General features: G+C 57.3%; 1 protein-coding gene across 1 annotated transcript; it reads left to right on the forward strand.

Annotated features, from left to right (window-relative positions):
* Positions 1-730: 730 nt before the first annotated feature.
* HPN (hepsin) lies at positions 731-17,876 on the forward strand. Its single transcript, XM_080828919.1, has 14 exons — positions 731-775; positions 1,259-1,407; positions 1,976-2,045; positions 6,988-7,089; positions 7,174-7,215; positions 12,294-12,423; positions 12,500-12,622; positions 12,736-12,776; positions 13,229-13,394; positions 13,499-13,689; positions 16,538-16,633; positions 16,834-16,976; positions 17,159-17,323; positions 17,530-17,876. Exons 3-14 carry the CDS (start codon positions 2,030-2,032, stop codon positions 17,566-17,568), a joined length of 1,254 nt encoding a protein of 417 aa, XP_080685045.1. The 5' UTR covers positions 731-775; positions 1,259-1,407; positions 1,976-2,029; the 3' UTR covers positions 17,569-17,876.
* The last annotated feature ends 944 nt before the right edge of the window (positions 17,877-18,820 follow it).

The following is an 18,820-nucleotide window of genomic DNA, read 5'->3' on the forward strand; positions in this document are numbered from 1 at the left end:
AGCACTTGATTAGTGGGGGCGGGGTGGGGGGTTGTCATTAGCTCAGCGGGGAGGGCGGGAGGGGGCCAGGGAGGAGTCACAGGGGCAGCAGGGAAGGGAAGGGTGGCATGGAGGGAAGAGAGGGGATGCCTGAGTTTGGGGGTTTGCTGAGTTCCTAGCAGGGTGGCTCTCTCTGCGGTGCTGGGAGCTGGGGAGGGGCGAGGGAAGGAGAGGAAGATGCAGGTAGAGGGAGTGGCAGAGAGAGACTAGGGGCTGGCAGCTCCAGCAGCCCCCTCCCAGCAGGAGCCCTTGTGGGAGGCTGTGGCTCTGCGTGGGGCGAGCGCGTGGGGTGAGCAGCTGCCGTCTGTGTTTGGGTGCATGGCTGTCCGCTAGCAGGTGGCTGCCGGTGACCCTTGTGCGTCTGGGTGTTTATCTGGCCCTGGGGTCTGACGTGGATGGCTCCTGGCTGCTGGCGGGACAGTGTGTATCCGCCTGTGGACACTTCCGGCCCCTTGGCCTGGACCTCAGCGCTTGGTGCTGCCTTTTCCGGGCCAAGCCCCCCATCCCCCCGACATACAGGACTTCCAGGCTCCAGAGGTCACGGCTGCAGGCAGCAGAGAGGCTGCCAAAGCAAACCAGCCCCCGTGACTTGTAGGAAGGCAGCTGGGGGGAGGGGGCTGGGGCGGAGGCTGGGGCCGAAGTTGGAGGGAGGGGTCTGAGGCCAGGGCTGGGGCAGGGACCAGGATGGCCTTGCTCAGGATCTGGACATGGGGACAGGAAATGGCAGGAAGCAGTGGTAGGCTTGGGTTCAGTTTGGGGATGTGGGTGGAGAGCTAGAAGGGGCAGGGGTGGCTAGGGAGGGAGTTAGGCTCGAGCTGGGGCCCGGGTAGGCATAAGGCAGGGGCTGGGCCGGAGGCAGGAGAAGTGGCAGGAGCGGGGTGGGCTGGGGCAGCTGGGGCCCCCTATCTGGTTCCCTCCAATTCAAAGGCCCAGGCTTCAGTCCTTGTAAGCACCCCGCCCCCCCAACCCCTCCCAGCCTGCTTTGTCTGCCCAAAGCCCCTGCCTTCAGGCCAAACCTGTCCCAGCTCCCACCTCCCCTAAGAATGGCACACCTGGGCCCCCTCCAGGCCGGTGGGAGGCTATGAGGTTGCGGGCCCAGCCAGGTCCAGCCCTTGCAAACCCTGCCCCGCCTGCCAGGTGGCCTCTAGCGCTGCCAATCCCTTTGCCCTGCCCCTCCCCGCCCCTTCCCCCGCCTCCCGCCCGGCCCCCTCCTCCTCAGGTGAGGCAGCCAGGCCTAGCAGGCCCCACGCCGCTGCCTCTGCCTCCGGGCCACCGCTGCCGTGGGCCACCATGCTCCTGCCCAGGCCCGGAGACTGACCCGAAGAGGGCACCATCTCTCAGCTGCGGCCCCACCTGCCGGACCCCAGGGTAAGGACCCTCAGTTCCAGGCCCAAGGCACAGGTGCCCTCGTCCCCACACAACCTAATGCCCACCTCCCAATAGCGGGGTTCCTGGGACCCCAAGAGTGGGCTCTCAGACGTCTCTCCAAGGACCTCGGAGCTCCAGCTGCCTCCCGCTCAGACTCAGAGATTGGGCCCCGGGTCTCCTCTTCCCTCAGACCCAGGAGTCTGGGCCCCTACGCCCCTCCTCCCACATACCGAGTTGTTCTGAGCCCCCAAATCTTTCTTTCCCCAGGACCCAGGGGTTCAGGCCCCCAGGTGTCTCTGCTTCCTCAGAGCTGGGAGTTCAGACCCTCAGTCTCCTCCTCCCCCAGGCCCAGGCAAGGGGCCCCCACCCCTGCAAATCCAGGAGTCCCCTGGCTGCTGGTCAGACACTGACCCCATCCTTGAACCCAGCCTGATCTGCGTCCGTGATCACGGCGTGCTCTGGCCAGGGCCCAGTCCGTCCAGCCTCCCTGGATGGGCGCCTGGGACTGGGGGCACCGGGGCTGGGCTCGGCTCCCCCAGGCCCTGCCTCTCTGTTCATCTCCCCACAGGTCCCACCCCGGCCCAGGAGGTCAGCCGGGGAATCATTAACAAGAGTCCGTGACATGGCGGAGAAGGAGGGTAAGTCCCCTTTTCCTTGAGTCCCAACTTTGGCTCGGCCTGGCGCCCCTCCCTCTGTGCTCTGCTCCCAACCCTCCGCCCCCTCAGAGCCCCCCTCTCTCTGGTGCCCCTCCTGAGCACATCCCCACCCCCTTCTGAAGTCTCCTCCACCCGATTAACTATTAACCAAATTTTCTGTGGGGCTGTGCCACCACCTGCCTTCCTGCCTACGCCATACGACCTTCCTGGCTCCTTGCCTCAGTTTCCCCTCACACCCCAGTGATGTCTTAGCTAACCCTGGACCTTTACCCTACTTGGGGCTAAGGTGGGAAGACCAGCTATCACGGTTATGGACACAGACTCTGGAGATGAACACACAGGCCTGTATTCAAATCTGCTTCCGCCACTTTTTAGCTGTGTGCTCTTGCACAAGTGACGTCATTTCTCTGGGCTCCATTTCCCCCCCACCCTGGGTCATGCATGGGTCCTAAGGCTACCTGCCTAGCGACCCACAGGGTTTGCCGGGAGCATGGAACCCACACTAAGGCACCGGCGTGGGGCTTAGCGCGTGAGACACACGCCATGAACCAGAGCTGTCATGATCATGACCGAGGCCAGCCAGCCTGTGTTCCAGGGACCCAAGACCCCCACCAATTCCAGACATTCCTTCCACCTCTTAGCATTGTGGGCAAAAGAGCAGAGGGAGGACTTTGGACTCAGCTGGGATGGATGGAGAGGAGACAGCGCAGAGAAACCGCTCCAGGAATGATGGGAGTGAGCGGCGGCCTGGGTGGCTGGCCCTGAGGGGCCCTTGGCAGACTCCAAACAGCTTGTCTCCCTCTCAACCTCCACCCCCCTGGGGAGCCACCTGGAGGGGCTTACCCTCTCTGGGCCTCAGTGTTCATCTGGAAAATGGAGCTGGGGTGACTGTACCCCGCCAGGGTGATGTGAGGGTTTCAAGGGCATGAGAGGCCGGGAATGCTGGTTGTGTTGGCTGAAATGAGCCGTGTGGATCACTGGCCTCCTGGGCTCTAGCAGTTAGCAAATCAAGTCCCAGACCACACAGCTAGGGCCCAGAGCAAACCCAGGCTCCCAGTGGTTCAGGTAGGGGGCCACTGTGCCCTTGGTGAGCAGGTGGCTGGCAGAGCCTGGACCCTTCGGGAGGATTTTCGTCCTGGAGCTGACTGAAGGGAGTCTCCAGGGCCCCAGCCTCGGCCACTACAAGAATGAACCAGGGAGAAAAGCAGATCGTGCCTGGAAGGATGGCCAGAGATGGTCTGGGGACAGAGAGAACTGCGGCCGAGTGGGCTCTGGTGCATTTTCCAGGCAGCTGGGCCTGGTCCCCCGGCTGCGTCCTGCTGTCAGGGCTGGAGCCGGTGATCAAACCTGGACCCAGACGTGCAAAGGTTCTGGTGCTCTGCTTACTTGCTGGGTGACCCTGGGTATGTTGCTGTGCCTCTCTGGGTCTCCTTTCCTCATCTGCAAACCGGGGATGACGGTAATGACACCTTCCTTATTAACACCTGCTGTGAGGCTGGAAGGAAGGCGCAGGACAGGGCTCTGCGGGGGCTGCCAGCTGGTTGTGTTCGCTTCTAAGTGCGAGGAGACAAGGTTCTTGGCGCTCCCTGGGGACTTGGAATTGGAGGAGGTTGACACCCAGGGTGATTTGGGACTAGGTAGGGGGCGCCCAGCAAAGGGAAGGGCAGCCAGCTGCCAGGTGTGCAGGGGCACATGGAGAATTCAGGTATTTCTGGAGGCCATGTGGGAAGTGGAGCTGGGAAAGTGATGAGGGGGAAGTGAGCCCGTCCCTGGGGACTGTTGCTGGTGAAGGGCGGGCTGAGGCCCCGGCAGTGCCAGGTGTCTCCACAAGATGGCGCTGGTAGTCATTCTTTGTTGCTCTTATTCTGACTTGTGTTTTTACAAGTTCTGTGGGTTTGGTTGCTTGTTGGAAGCTCTGTCAGGGGCCTAATAATGACCCATAAGACTGTCTGGGAATTTGGGGAAACATAGGTTCTGACTCCCAAACCTCTAACACCCATGCTTACATCCTAGATAGGCTGGCATCACAGGGCTGAGGGTCTTTGACTCTGTCTTGGGGACACTGGGGAGTCCTGGGGGCTTCTAGGTAAGAAGGGGCAGGGTGGATTTGGTGCTTAGGACGATCGTCAAGCTTCCGTGTGGAGGCTGACCAGAGGGGAGGCTGAGCCCAGGGCTTGGGTGGGGCTGGGTACAGGGAAGGAGAGGGTGGACAGGAGCTGCTCAGGAGACCTGTGGGCTTCGGGGAGGGCAAGCTGTGCGGGCAGGAGGTGTCCTGCAGAAGAGGGACAGTCCTGAGGATGAGGGCCTCTGAGACGGGACCTGGGGACTCAGGGGGACGTTGAGGCCAGTATGGGACCCGGGGGACGTGAAGGACCCAGCGGGTCCCAGGGGGAGGCATCTATGAACCTGAAGGACAGAAAAGGGAAACTGAGGCTGTGGAGGTGTGTGAGTCACACCTGGGTGCCAGGGGAATGAGGGGGAGGAAGCCACGTCCCATCCTATGAACTCCAGGTTTCAGGGAGTAGGAGGAGGGTCAGGAGAGGGAGGAAGAGGGTTGGAAAAGTGGAAGGAAAACCGGACGCATGCGGCGTCCCAGAGGCCAAAGGAAAGACTTTCATTCGGGAAGTTGGAGTTGGGGACACCGAGGGCTGAGACATGAGCTGTTGACTGAGCGGAACTTCAGAGACAAGGAGCCCAAGATGTCGCCTGTGAGGGTTTAGCAGCCAGATGGTGGGGGCTGAAGATCTAAGGTGAGGGCACCCTCGCACTTGGAGGACCTAGAGTGGGGACACTTGCTGTCCTATCTGGGACACCTGCTTGAGGGCTGCCCAAAGCCCCCTGACTCAGAGGGTGTGGAAGGAGGTCTTTCTCCCGGAGTGGCAATGCTCGCCATCCCAGCAGACACACCAAAGCCTCTGGGCTGGGCTTGGAGTGGCCCAGAGCCCTGACGGGCCCCCCTGAAAACAAAGAGACCAGGACCAGCCTAATGGCTGCAGGAGCCGGGACCTCCCACCGGAACCAGGAAGATGGCTGGGGACAGAGCTGGCAGGCGGGCGGGAGGCCAGGGCTGGCCTGGCCCCTGTGGCCTCTTTGGAAAGAGGGTGTATTTGTTTGTTTTCTCTCACCTTGATGGGGACTGAGGCGTTCTCAAATTCTTAAGACACCCGGAAAATGGCCACCCCAGGAAGATCCCAGATTACGCCCTGCTCCATTCTGGGTGCTGGTCTGGCCCTGTGCCCACCAGCTGTAGGACCGCGATACAGGTCGGGGACCTGGGACTCCCACCTCCCTGGGGATGTCCTGCAGAGGCTCGGGACACCCCGGGCCCAGCTGTAGACTCTTGGGAGCCCTTCCTCTTCGGCCTTCTCACAATCCCTAGCGAAGGGGTTGGCTTTTAATCCCCACGGCCCCTGTTGCTCTAGAAATAAAAACCCCTTTCCCCTCAGGCCACCCAGCCTACCCAGCCACTCTCAGCCTAGGTCCCTGGCTTCCCCGAACTCATGCCATCCCGGCCCCATCTGGAGTCTCCCTCTGGAACAGATCATGCTTATTCCCGCCTCAAGAATTTCCCTCTGCCCACGGGGCTCTTCCTTGAGATCTTTGCGTGGCTGGTTTCAGCCTTCAGGTCTCAGCTCAAAGGTCACTTCTTGGGGGAGCCTCCTCTTAGCACCCCGCAGAAGCCACCTACTGCCCTGACCTGCATTACTTTCTTCATAGACTTTGCCACCATCTGGGAGCGATCAAGTTGTTTACTTGCTTATGTTTTCACCTCAATCTCACACAAATGAGAACGTGAGCCCCATGAGAGCCAGCCTCTCATCTGTCTTGGGGTGTGTCTCCCGAGCCTAGAAAGGTGCCAGAGTAGGACAAGGAGTGAACAAAGCTCCTTTTCACCAAGGAAGCCCAGAAAGGTGAAAGGTATTGCCCAGGAGCACACAGCTGCAATGGTGTAAAAGCATTTCCTGACAACTTGCTCCGGGCAGGCATTATGGCACGGGGAGGGGAGCACAGCTTCTTGCTTATAGGCTTGGGCTCCAGCGCCCCATGCTCCTGGGGTTCCAGGACTCACCACTGCCTCCTGCTGGCTGAGTCCCATGCACATCTCACTCCACTTTCTGGAGACTTAGTGTCCCCTGTCCGACAAATGGGAATCCTCCCCCCAAATGAGGACAGTGCTTGGGGGGCATGAACCTGTGATAAGAGTTTGGCTACTATGATTATGAGAACTTTAAAGTATTATTTTTAGAGGTGAGTGCTAGGTGGATGCCCATTAAACAGACAAGAAAGCTGAGGTTCAGAGCTGTGAGGCCACCCACCCAAGGTCCTGCGTTGGGAGGGCTAAGACCACTATTTATTAAGTGAGGCCAGTAACTTTTCAAACTTAGGTTCTTAACTTCCAGGGGCATTTTTAACCTCAGAGCTGGGTACTGCTGGAGAGGGCTGGTTTGGGGGGAATGCCCAGGGACAGAGGGACTGCGGCAGCGAGAAGGATGGAGTGGTCAGGACGTGCCAAACAGCAGAGAAGTGAGAAGCCAGGAGGGCGGAGGTCAGGGCTTGCAGCCCCCAAGAGGCTCCAAGACCTCTGAGAGAGGGAGCAGAAGTGACAGGTTCAAGGAAAGAAGGAGATTAGCAAAGTGCAGCCTCACTGGCGAGGGAGAGGCTGCAGTGCCAGGAGTGCGGCCGGGGAGGGTGGAGAGGGTGGCAGCTCTCCCGGCCACGCCCCTTGCCAGCCGAATGCTGGGGACACCTGGTCGGCCACACTGTAGGGGAGGGTGGGTCCTGAGAAACCTGGCCCAGGGCAGGTCGTGGCAGGATCCAGCGTCCTGTTAGCCCCAGGGGGGGCAGGGCAGAGCTGGCCCCGTGCCCAGGTCCTGCCGAGAGGAGGACAGGCCTGGCAACTGCCCCGGCGTGGTGTCTGTTGCAGGTGGCCGGACGGTGCCATGCTGTTCCGGACCCAAGGTGGCAGCTCTCACTGCGGGGACCCTGCTGCTCCTGACAGGCATCGGGGCAGCGTCCTGGGCCATTGGTGAGAGTGGCCCCTGTGCCTCTCCCCTCCCCTGCCCCCCTGCAGCCCCCTGCCTGCCTGCCCTCACCTCTTCCTTCTCTGCAGTGACCTTTCTACTCAAGAGTGATCAGGAGCCGCTGTATCCGGGTGAGTAAAGCAGGCCGGGACCCTCTGGGGATCCCTGGAGGAAACCTGGTGGGAGCTCAAGGAAAGATTTCTGAGTGACTTGTGTGAGCATGCGCAGAGATGTTGATAGCGCTGGTACTGAGCACCTGCTCTAGACCAGGGGTGGTTCTAAGCACTCCACCTTGTCTCATGCTTTCCAGACTCTAAATGCGTTACCCGTTAGTGACTCATGCAATCCAATTAGGGAGCTGGAAACCACACTTAAAAAGCACGAAGGAGAGGGGCGCCTGGGTGGCTCAGTCAGTTAAGTGTCTGCCTTCCGCTCAGGTCATGATCCCAGGGTCCCGGGATCCAGTCCCGCATGGGCTCCTTGCTCAGGGGGGAGCCTGCCTCTCCCTCTCCCTCTGCTGCTCCCCCTGCTTGTGCTCCCCCTGCTTGTGCTCTCTCTCATTCTCTCTCAAATAAATAAATAAGATCTTTTAAAAAATAAAAAAATGCAAAGCATGAAGAAGATTAGATTAGAAAAGACCACAACGCATCTCTCTCAGCTTGGAAAAGTTTTGTTAATCTTTCGTTTTGGTTCCGTGAGAGCTGTGCTATTGTTCTCTCCATTTTACAGCGGGGGAAACTGAGCCTCAGAGCAGTGCAGTGATTTGCTCCAGAAAGCACAAGTTCAGGGCTACATCATAAAATATAAAAATGTGTTTCTTTACAACGAGGCAGGGTCAGAGCCCGTTTGTGAGGTGCTGTATGAATTTGGCGACCCCTTCCTCATTCTCCGGGGGTGGGGGTAGGGTGCTACTGCTATGATCCCCATTTACAGATGTGGAAAGTGAGACCAGAGAGGACACACAGCTGGGAGATGATGAGGCCAGGAATAGCTAGCTCTCAGACAGGCCCGGCAGAGCTGTGTCTGCAGGCAGCTGAGAATGAACGGTCACACTAATAATAGATGTGGAAACTAAATGGGGAATGAATGGATGAATTTTCCTGGGTGCCAGCCCCCAGCTGCAGTTCCATGGCCCAGCTCAGCAGGAAGAAAGGGGAAGTTGGGTGATGGGATGTATTTTTCACTCCCAGGAGCCTCATCTAATTCCCTAAAGGACTCAGATCATGCTAAGAGGAGAAATGAAAATCCGGACAGGGAAAGCCTGCATCAGCTCTGGTCACCATCCCAGCACTTAGCGACCACTCACAGGGGCCAGGCGTAGGCCTTGGGGCTTTATGGCTTCAATTCATTAACCCTCACAAAAGCCTATTTTAATATGGGTAGACCGAGGCGTGGCCTGGCAACTTGCCACAGGTCTCAGAGCTAGGAAACGGCAGCTCTGGGATCTGAACCCAGGCAGCCTCGATCTGTCTATGCAGAATTACTACACTCTGCTGTTTCTCGAGAAACAGGCAAGTGACTCACTATAGCGACAGCTACCATCTGCCGCACCCACGCTGTAACCTTGGACCCATCATCATCACCCCCCTTTTGCAGATGGGGTTCGCTGAGTCCCAATGAAGGGAACTGACTCGCCCAAGACCACACACTGAAGAAGCAGCAGGCCAGAGGGATCACACCCCAGAAAATGCTCCGTAGCTCCCCAGGGACACTGGGCTAAAGTCTCAGCCCCCTGCAGGCTCCGGGCTCCCAGGGGGCAGACCCCTCTTCGGCCTTCACCTCACACATGCACCTGGCACTCTCCAGGGTCCAGCCTATGGGCTGTTCTCATGCCCTCGAAGGACCCTTCTGGCCCCCACGGTCTTGGCTTACCACCTCTTGCCTGCTCACACCTAGAAGCAGTTTCGAGGTTCTGCTGAGCTCTGGGGCCTCAGGCCAGTCCTGCCCTGAGTCCCAACCTCCTTAGATATAAGCTACGGGGGGCGTGGGGGATAAGGAGAGACGATACAGTGCTTGGCTCTGAGCCACTTGGTAAATGTGGCTTTTAGGTCTCACCCTGCTTTAACTTTCCTGAGAGAGGCCTTCCCGCACCCCCAGGCCCCATGCTCCCCCAACCCTGTGGCCGTGCCTGTTACCCAGGGTAAAATTCTCCCCACACTTGACTTCTGGGGCATTTCAGGAGGACGGGGTGCCCTGGGTTTGCCACCCCAGATGGTGTCCTGCCCATAGGGTTGCTCAGGAGGTCTTTGAGAACATGCATAAGACAAGTCACGGAGATGAACAAGTTATTGTCCTTGGCCTCCAGCAGGAAAGTAACGAGGCTGTGGTTCAGACCTCGATCCCGCCAATGCCAGCACTCCTGCCCTTTGGTTGTACTTAGGTTTTCCAAAAATGATGGGAAATTACAAAACAAATAAAGGAAAACAACCCCCAAACTATATCTCCACCTCATTTTCCTGGGATTTTCACACCTCTAAATATATCAGATAATTCAGTAAGCAAAACCAGATGACCCAGAACACTTTTTTTTTTTTTTGCAAATAATACCAACAAGAATAAAGAGTGGAAAAGTGAGAAACAGTGGTACAGAACGTGGCTTTAAAAGTAATCGGAGGGGGCCTTTGACATTCCCTCCCTCTCGCTCCCCCCACGGATATCCATAAAGTGATCCTTTTCTTTCCTAAAACCTTACCCTATCTGGAACACTTGGAAGCTTTTCACCCCCAGCTGGTGTTTCAAACTCAAGCCTTAGTCTTAGAATCTGGGGTGGGAGGTGCCATCCAGCAGAGGCGTCCGGCATCGCCAATCCCCCACCTCAGAGCAGGGGGGCCGTGACTGCAATGAGACAGCCAGGAAGCGATCGGTGACCGCTGTGGGTAAGGAAGTCACGGGAGAGGCTGTGCGGGCACACGTTCGGAACTTGGGGTTTGGCGTCACGCAGGCCTGAATGCAAGTCCTCTCTGCTTCTCGCTCACTTGGTGATATTGGGCAAGGCGCAATATGCCTCTCCAAGCTTCATTTTCCTCCTCTGATCAGAAGGGGGATGATCTTTGTGGCCTTGGAGTGGTGTGGCGAGGTCCTGCTGTTGGTGGGCAGAGGGGATGTGAGGCATAATACTGGGCACATGGCAGGTTCTCAGCAGACAGGGTTCTCTAGAACTGGGTCTGGAACTCCTGCCTCCCTTGTCCAGATCCCCTCAGCTCGGGTGAGGCCAAATTGAGTTTGCCCTAGATCTGGTTTCCTAGAATGTGCTATCCTGGGCGCCAGCAATGCATGAGGCTCAGGCGAATAGGACCGAGGGGGTTCCAGCTGGCCTTTCCCCAGACCTGCTCCCCCTGCCCCTCCCCCATCCTCGCCCAGGGCAGCGGCATCCTTCTAGGGCCCAGGCCAGATGCCTTGGAGTTGTCCTTGACCCCTCTTTTTCCTTCACAGTCTGTCAGCAAACCCGGTCAGCTCCACCCACAAAATCTCTCCAGAATCTCAATGCTTCTCCCCATGGACCCTGCCCTCGCTGGGCCTCCATCCTCCCCTGCCTGGACTCTGCAGCAGCAAACCCCCCTCCCCGCTCCCGGGGCGCCCCCCCTGCAGTCTGCCCCTGGCTCACACCTAGGAGCAGGTTCACAGGGGAACCTGAGTCAGGTCAGGGGGCTGCTAGCTCAGAGCCTCCCCGGGCTGCGCCTTTCTCCCAGGAGAAGCAAAGTCCTCCCATGAGCCTGGCCTGCCTCCCAGTTCATCTGCCCCTCGCTCTCTCCCTCCCCCCACCCTCCTTAAGTGCCTCCCCCACCCCCGCCCTGCCCGCACCAGCCTTGGGATCTCTGCACTTGCAGTTCCTGTGGCCTAGTTCTCTGTGCCCTCACCTACCTTCGCGACTCGCCCCCCTCCTTCAGATCTATGTTCGCACCCCAGCTTCTCCGTGAAGCCCGGACTGTGGAAAACGGCAAGCTCTCCCCGCACACCAGGATGCCCCTGCCTCAGTCAAGCTGGCTTTGTCTCCCCAGCCCCTCATTTTGTGACACGCAGGGTCTGTTTTGCTTGCTTGTCCCTTTCCTTACCCATCTCACCTACCGGTCCTGGAGTTCCCCCGAGCAGGGATTTTGTCTGATTTGTTTATGCCATGACAATTTGTTTCACTGCCCAAAATAGAGCCTCGCCCAGCCGGTGTAGTATATATAGATAAATACACCTGAGAACCGACCTGGCTTAGGTGCGGGAGACGGTCCTCTGGCCACGCGTGGGGAGCAGCCTGGGATGGGCTAAGAGGACCGGCAGTTTTCATCACAAGCAGCCCCAGACGCGAGGAAGCCCTCAGTGCTCTCCAGCCTTCCTGGATCTGCACCCCACCTCTTCTCAAAGTTTGCGATGATGTGTTTGGCTGAATGACTTTTTTTATTGCTGTCTGTCTCCCCCAGTCCTCGACTTTGGCTTGGTGAGGGCACAGCCCAGGGCTGTCTTGGTCATTTTTGTGCCTCCAGCACCCCCACCCACAAGGCTGGGTATGGGGTATACGTCTAGCGAACGCTTATTATCCCGTGGATGAATGAACGAGTGAGCCAGTGAATGAATGAATACCTCATGCTCAGCTTGGAGAATTGCACTTTAGAATATTCAAGGCTCGGACAAGTCCTGCAGAAAAGATAGTTTTTCTTTCCTTTTTTTCTCTTTCTTTTTAAAAGACTGGGTATCTACCAAAAAATAAAAAAAGATTTAAAAACAACAACAACAAAATAAAGACTAGGTATCTAAGTATTTTGGCCATTTGAGGTGTTAGTCAAGGGTCTTTGGCTGCATAAGACAAAAGGAGAAAACTGGTTAAACAACAAGGGAAACAATTCACTTATCCAACCATTCTGGGGGTCTCTTGGGTCTCCCACCATCGAGGGGTAGACATCCCCTGGCTTTCCTCCATGTTGGCTTGTTTTTCCCCACATGGCTTGTTTTTCCCCACACCATGCTCTTGGCAGCGTGGTTGAAACCGCTTCCCTCCTCCCAGATGTCTGATGTCCGAGCAAAGGGCCAGATGTGCGGCGCATGCGCAGCCATTGTAGTTAGCCGGAGGTGACGGGCAGGACACGGGGTTCCCGCCCACCGGTGCGCCCCAAGCTCCTGTCGGCCCCTATGGGAACTCTGACCTGGAGCTCCGTGGGGTCGGGCTGGGTGGGGGGCGGCGCGGCGGGGAGGTGACCCAGGCTGCCGTCCTGTCGCCCTGCAGTGCAGGTCAGCCCGGCCGACGCCCGACTCATGGTGTTCGACGACACGGAGGGCACGTGGCGGCTACTGTGCTCCTCGCGCTCCAACGCCAGGGTGGCGGGCCTGGGCTGCGAGGAGATGGGCTTCCTTAGGTACCGGGCAGCCCCGAGGGCGGCCGGGCGGGGTGGGGCGGGGCGGGAGGAGCAGGCCTGACCCCTGCCTGCCCAGGGCCCTGAGCCACTCGGAGCTGGACGTGCGGACCGCGGGCGCCAACAGCACGTCAGGCTTCTTCTGCGTGGACGAGGGGAGGCTGCCGCTGGCCCGGAGGCTGCTCGAGGTCATCTCTGTGTGGTGAGGAGGGCCACGGGCTGGGGCGTCCATCCCACCCACCCTTGGGAACCTTTCTCCTGTCTTAACTGGCCGCCCCTTTTGTTTCTGCCCCTGCCCGGATCTTTCTGTCACAGTGACTGTCCCAGGGGCCGTTTCCTGGCTACCGTCTGCCAAGGTGAGACCCCGAAACTCAGAACCCTCTTCCTGAGACCCCCCAGGGCAGAGCCATGTCCCATCGGACACCTTCCCCCCAAATATACACTCCTCTTATCCCACAAGCATGTGTGGGTCCTCTCGGACACCCCTAGGTGGCGTGGCCATGTCCCCATAGGGTCCCAAGGATGGGGTTATGTCTCCTCACTCCCCTAGGGTGGGCCCAAGTTCCCGCAGACTCCTCAGGTCAGGGTCTCATCCCATCAGACACCCTCCCCCTTCCCACTAGCCATACCTTCTTAGATCCGATGAGGACGGAGCTGTGTCCTCGGACTCTCCCAGGGTGGCAGGTCCGTGTCCCCTCAGTCCCCCAAAGCAGGGCCATGTTCCTATAGGTCCCCAGGGATGGGGCTATGTCCTAAAGTTTCCAGGCTCAGACCCTCCCGCGGCCCCCTGACTCTGCTTCTCCCACAGACTGTGGCCGAAGGAAGCTGCCTGTGGATCGCATCGTGGGAGGCCAAGATACCAGCCTGGGCAAGTGGCCATGGCAAGTCAGTCTTCGTTACGATGGGGCACACCTGTGCGGAGGGTCCCTGCTCTCTGGGGACTGGGTGCTGACAGCTGCCCACTGCTTCCCTGAGTGAGTGTCCTGCACAGCCCCAAGCGGGAGAGGCAGGGGAGAGGCGAGGTGGGAGAGGCTGCGCCCAGGGGAAGCTGCCTCCCTCCTCTCCTCTTCCCTGGTAGGCGGAACCGGGTCCTGTCTCGGTGGCGAGTGTTTGCCGGCGCCGTGGCCCAGGCCTCCCCCCATGGCCTGCAGCTGGGGGTGCAGGCAGTCATCTACCACGGGGCCTACCTCCCCTTTCGAGACCCCAACAGTGAGGAAAACAGTAATGACATCGCCCTGGTCCATCTGTCCAGCCCCCTGCCCCTCACAGGTAAGTCTGGGGATGCGCCTGGGCCTGGGGACTCCAGAGGCGGGAAGGACAGAGGACCGAGTCATAGGAATCCACAGTGATCAGGAAACCGATCTCGAGGGGAGTGGAACACGGAGTTACCATTTGCCGCAGCGGCTTCACCTGGGGCTACATGCCCAGAGGAAAGAAAAATGCGGGTGCGTGTAGGATCTTGGACCCCGGTGTTCGGGGCAGCTCTGTCCGCGACAGTCAAAAGACAGAAGCAGCCCAGATGTTTACTGGACACAGGGAAAGACTAAATGAGGTAGATCTCTACCATAGAGTAATATTTGGCCTTAAGAGGGAACGATGGGGGCTCTGACGCGTGACACAACAGATCAACTTTGAAAGCATTGTGCTAAACCAAAGAAGTCAGACACAAGAGGCCACTGGGTGATTCCATTTACAGAAAATGTCCAGAAGATGCAGAACAGGGGAGAGAGAAGGTGGTTGCCGGGGAGTAGGGGTGGCACGAGGTGGGGAGGAGGATGGGGACAGGGAGATTGGGAGGTGACAAGCAGAGAATACAGGTTTGCTTTTTGGGGGTGATCCAAACGTCCTCAAATCATTGGTGGTGATGGTGGCACTTTCCTATGGCCAGGCACGCAACTAAATTCTCTCCGTGGACCCCTTAAAACCCACTGACTTGTCCACTTGGAGGGGGTGAACTGTGTGGTGTGTGAATTCCGTCTCAGAAAAGCTGTTACCAAAAAATACAGTGAAGTACAACGAAGAAAACTTTTAAAAGCTGTTAACGAACCCGAGAGGGAATCAGAAGTTATTCCCTCTGCAGTTTTCCAGAGCGGGAGCCCCCGTGGGGGCTCGGCTGTCCTTAGCGTTCCTCTACCGCATGCCGGTGGATTGAGAGCCTGTACTCTCAGCAGGCCACAGCGTGACAACAATATTCATAAAAACTGCTGACGAAGTCATCAAAGGGGGTGTAGATGAGCTTTTAGCAGGCAATAGTATAGCAATAACAAAAAAGTACCATAAAATACTATCCCGGCGATGATGTTGTAGTGTCAACACTCACAGCTCACCTCCTGCATGCCTGGTCCTGTTCTCAGCATGACCCCAGCCTATGTGCATTTAGCTCCGACAGCAGCCCTAGGAGGGCAGATCCTGGTAGGATCCTGTTTTCCCACACAGGGGAAGGTCCCCACGCAGAGTGGCTCTGAAGTCCTGCATCTGGAAAATGGAAAGATTTGGGTCGAGGTCACCTGGCGCAGGCGTCTGTGCTTATATCTCCCAGGCTTTGCTGCCGGGGCCGTTCTGTGGCTTGCATTCTACTTCTTTTCATGGTTATTTTCTTTTGAATGGTCCGTATTCCTGGTTTTCCAACAAAGGGGATGATATACATTTTTTTTTTTAAAATTTAACAAACTCTTCTATTTAGGGAGGGAAGGGTTGCAAATAGTGACATAGGGAAGAGTCCATGGAAGCATGGAGGGGTGGGGTGGGAGCCGCTTGACTGGGAGACACATGGCCAAGGGAGTAAGAGCATAAGGTTTGGGATCAGATTGGGGTACTTGCCAGCCATGTGATCTTGGCTTCACCTTTCTGTGCCTCAGTTTCCCTTAAATGACTTCCTAGGGATATCAAGACGATTAAAAGGGTAATATGAGGGCCGCCTGGGTGGCTCAGTCGGTTAAGCGTCTGCCTTCAGCTCAGGTCATGATCCTGGGGTCCTGGGATAGAGCCTCATGCCAGGCTCCCCACTGAGAGGGGAGCCTAGTTCTTCTGCCCCTCCCCTCCCTCAGGCTCTCTCTCTTGCTCTCTCTCAAATAAATAAAATCTTTAAATCTATTTTTTAAAAAATATTTTATTTATTTGACAGAGAGAGAAATCACAAGTAGGCAGAGAGACAGGTAGAGAGAGAGGAGGAAGCAGGCTCCCCACGGAGCAGAGAGCCCAATGCGGGGCTCCATCCCAGGACCCTGAGATCATGACCTGAGCCGAAGGCAGAGGCTTTAACCCACTGAGCCACCCAGGCGCCCCTCAAATAAATAAAATCTTTAAAAAGGAAGGGTAATATGAGCACAGAGTTTAGAGCGATGCCGGCACACAGTGAGCACTCAGTTGCCGTGAGAAGTCATTGCTATTGTCATTGTTTATTACTATTAATAGTTATGTGAGCATTTCCTATTTGTTGAGCATGCTGCTCAGTGCTTCACCGGTTTCTCACCACAACCTCTAAGGGAGACGATTATTCTGTCCATTTTATACCTGAGAGCCCTGACGATAGGCCTGTGAAGTCTCCAGCAGGCAGGCCGTAGACAGAGCTGCCAGGATCTACAGTGTGGGTTGTGCACTGCACAAGGACATCACATCTTAGGGCACCATTCTCACTGTTGTTGGTGTAGATCTGTGTACCAAGTAATAATGATCTTCTGGCAGATGGAAGTCAAGTATCTAAAGATAGGGAGGCCTTCTTCTGTTTCTCACACAGGCACCTTCTTGGGGGAGGGCAGGGTGGGGGCAGCCTGTGGGCCACGGTTAAGAACGCAGAGCTTGGGAACCAGGCCAACGTGGGTTCAAATTCTAGCTCTGTCATTGCCTCGTTACGAGACCTCAGCCACGTGACTCGGCTTCATCTCCCTCCTCTGGAAATGGGCTAATATTAGCCCTTCGCTCTCTGGACTGGCAGGACTTTGGAGGAAGTGAGGTGGGGCGACGTGGACCCTGGTGGGCTCTCAGGGGAGGCAGCTTCAAATGTCATTGTTTTAAAAGAACAGAGGAGAGGGTGTGTCGGGGCCTTTGAGGCTGGGGACAGAGGCTTTGTCCCAGGCAGGGCAGGCCCACAGGGGCTGAACCACCTGGTCTTTCACAGAATACATCCAGCCCGTGTGCCTCCCGGCTGCCGGCCAGGCCCTGGTGCACGGCAAGATCTGTACTGTGACTGGCTGGGGCAACACCCAGTACTACGGTGAGTCCCGTCTTCTGCCTGCAGAGCCACCAAGAGGGAAATGGAAGTGGGCTGGGGAAAGACAGTCTGGCTGGAAAGGCAAATGCTTCTTGGCCCTGGGGCCCTGGGACGCTGAAGAGCCTGGGGTGGGGGGTGCAGCAGGAGGGAAGGGGGCCGCGCCTATTCCCCAACCTCGGCCAGCATTGCCCGCACACCCCCAGGCCAACAGGCTGGGGTACTCCAGGAGGCCCGAGTCCCTATAATCAGCAATGAGGTCTGCAATGGCCCCGACTTCTACGCGAACCAGATCAAGCCCAAGATGTTCTGTGCCGGCTTCCCTGAGGGCGGGATTGATGCCTGCCAGGTGAGGGACTGTGCGCGGTGGCCCCGAGCTCCTGCCACTCCAGGGATGGACACACAGGGCGGTGGGTGGCCAGGGTCCCGCCCTCTGGGCCACAGGGCTCTGTGACCACAGCCCCTAGCCATCCCAGAGGGCCTCTCGGATGCCCTCTTGGCCTCCAGCCAGGCCTCCCCTGCCCCCACCAGGGTGACAGCGGTGGCCCCTTCGTGTGTGAGGACAGCATCTCTCGGACGCCACGTTGGCGACTGTGTGGCATCGTGAGCTGGGGCACCGGCTGTGCCCTGGCCCAGAAGCCAGGTGTCTACACCAAAGTCAGTGACTTCCGGGAGTGGATCTTCCAGGCCATAAAGGTGAACGTTGGGCCCAGATGGGGGCCATTGGGTGGGAATGTTTGGGACTCTAATGGGGAGGGGGGAGGAGGCAGGGGTTTTCTGGAAACCTGTGCTCAGGCCAGGGGACAGATGGATTTCCAAGGCTTGTCAGGAGGGGAGGTTGGTTAGCTGTGGGACTGGGGAAGCCTCTCAGACCTCAGAAGCCCCCAGTTGTCTTTCTCCAGACTCACTCCGAAGCCAGCGGCATGGTGACCCAGCTCTGACCTGTGGCTTCTCCTTGATGCGCACGCCTCCAGGGCCCAAGTTCACCTAGGTGGCTCCAGCCCCATCTGGTGGGGTTCACCCAGGGCCCGGAATGGGACGTTTTTCTTCTTGGGCTGAGCCCACAGGTCCAAGGATACCCTCCCTCCAGGCTCCTCTCTTCCACAGTGGCGGGCCCACTCAGCCCTGGGAACACCTGAGCCTCATCCTCCTGACCCCCATGTAAATATTGTTCTGCCATCTGGGGACCCCCATCTAGGTGCCCATGATGACAGGATGCTCTTTAAATAATAAAGATGGTTTTGATTAACATGGCCTCTGAGTTTGCAAGTGTAAATAGCAATGAGACATTTGTCCGGGAGGGAAGGGAGAAATTAGGGACTGGCACAAATCAGGCAGGGAGCATTATCCTCCAATTCCCATTGGCTTAAGAGAAAAAAAATTAATTGGTTCACTTAACTGAAAATGCCCTGGAGCATGTGGCTTCAGGTACTGCTGGATCCAGCTGCTCAAATATTTTTCATCAGGACTGCCTCGTTTCTGCTCCAAAATCTGCTTTTGTATGGAGAGAAGCTTTATTTGCAAGAAGCCTCCCCTACAACCAGAGACAGAGATGTCCCCCACCTACCCAAACGCTAGGCTGATATGCCATGGACCACTGAGCAGCCCCAGTGAAAAGAAAATGCTTTCCTCCCAATAGCTACAGCAAGAAAGGCCCAGGCCTGGTTCTTACTGGACAGATTTGGGTTATATGCTCACCCCTCAGCAAATCACGATGTGTGATGCGTGAGTCAGCGGGTTGACTCTCAAGAACTCTATGACTTCAGTGCAGGGAGCTCCCCAAAGGAAAATGGAGTGCTTTTTCTTAAAAAAGTTATGTAGATGCCCGGTGGAGGGAAAAAAGACATTCCCCATAGGCCAACACAAGAAACTGGGCGCTGTATGGTAGAGACAGGAGTCCCAGGCCCTGAGACCCTTGCCCCTTCCTTCATCTGGGCTGGAGGTTAGGTCCCAGCTTCCCCTGGGACCCACTCTGTTCCCTAGAACATCTGCCCATCTCATGGAGGCTTGACAGCCACCGCGGGTGTTTCCTGTGTTTGCCACCAGGGGGTGCTGCTGCCCCTAAACTGTGGGAAATTGAGCATTTTCTGCCCTAATTGTCCACGTGTTGCTGAAAACCAGCTGGTCTGCAGGGAAAATTCTCACCGGAGCCTGTTTCCCATGACTTCCGGTGATAAAAAATTATAGTGTGTT

The sequence above is a fragment of the Martes martes genome, assembly GCF_963455335.1.
Source record: "Martes martes genome assembly, chromosome: 17".
Lineage (NCBI taxonomy): Eukaryota > Metazoa > Chordata > Mammalia > Carnivora > Mustelidae > Martes > Martes martes.

Coding starts and splice junctions, on each gene's coding strand:
- HPN (XM_080828919.1), top strand. Junction 12,623..12,735: donor CTCGAGGTCATCTCTGTGTG/GTGAGGAGGGCC, acceptor TTTCTGTCACAG/TGACTGTCCCAGGGGCCGTT. Junction 13,395..13,498: donor GCTGCCCACTGCTTCCCTGA/GTGAGTGTCCTG, acceptor CTTCCCTGGTAG/GCGGAACCGGGTCCTGTCTC.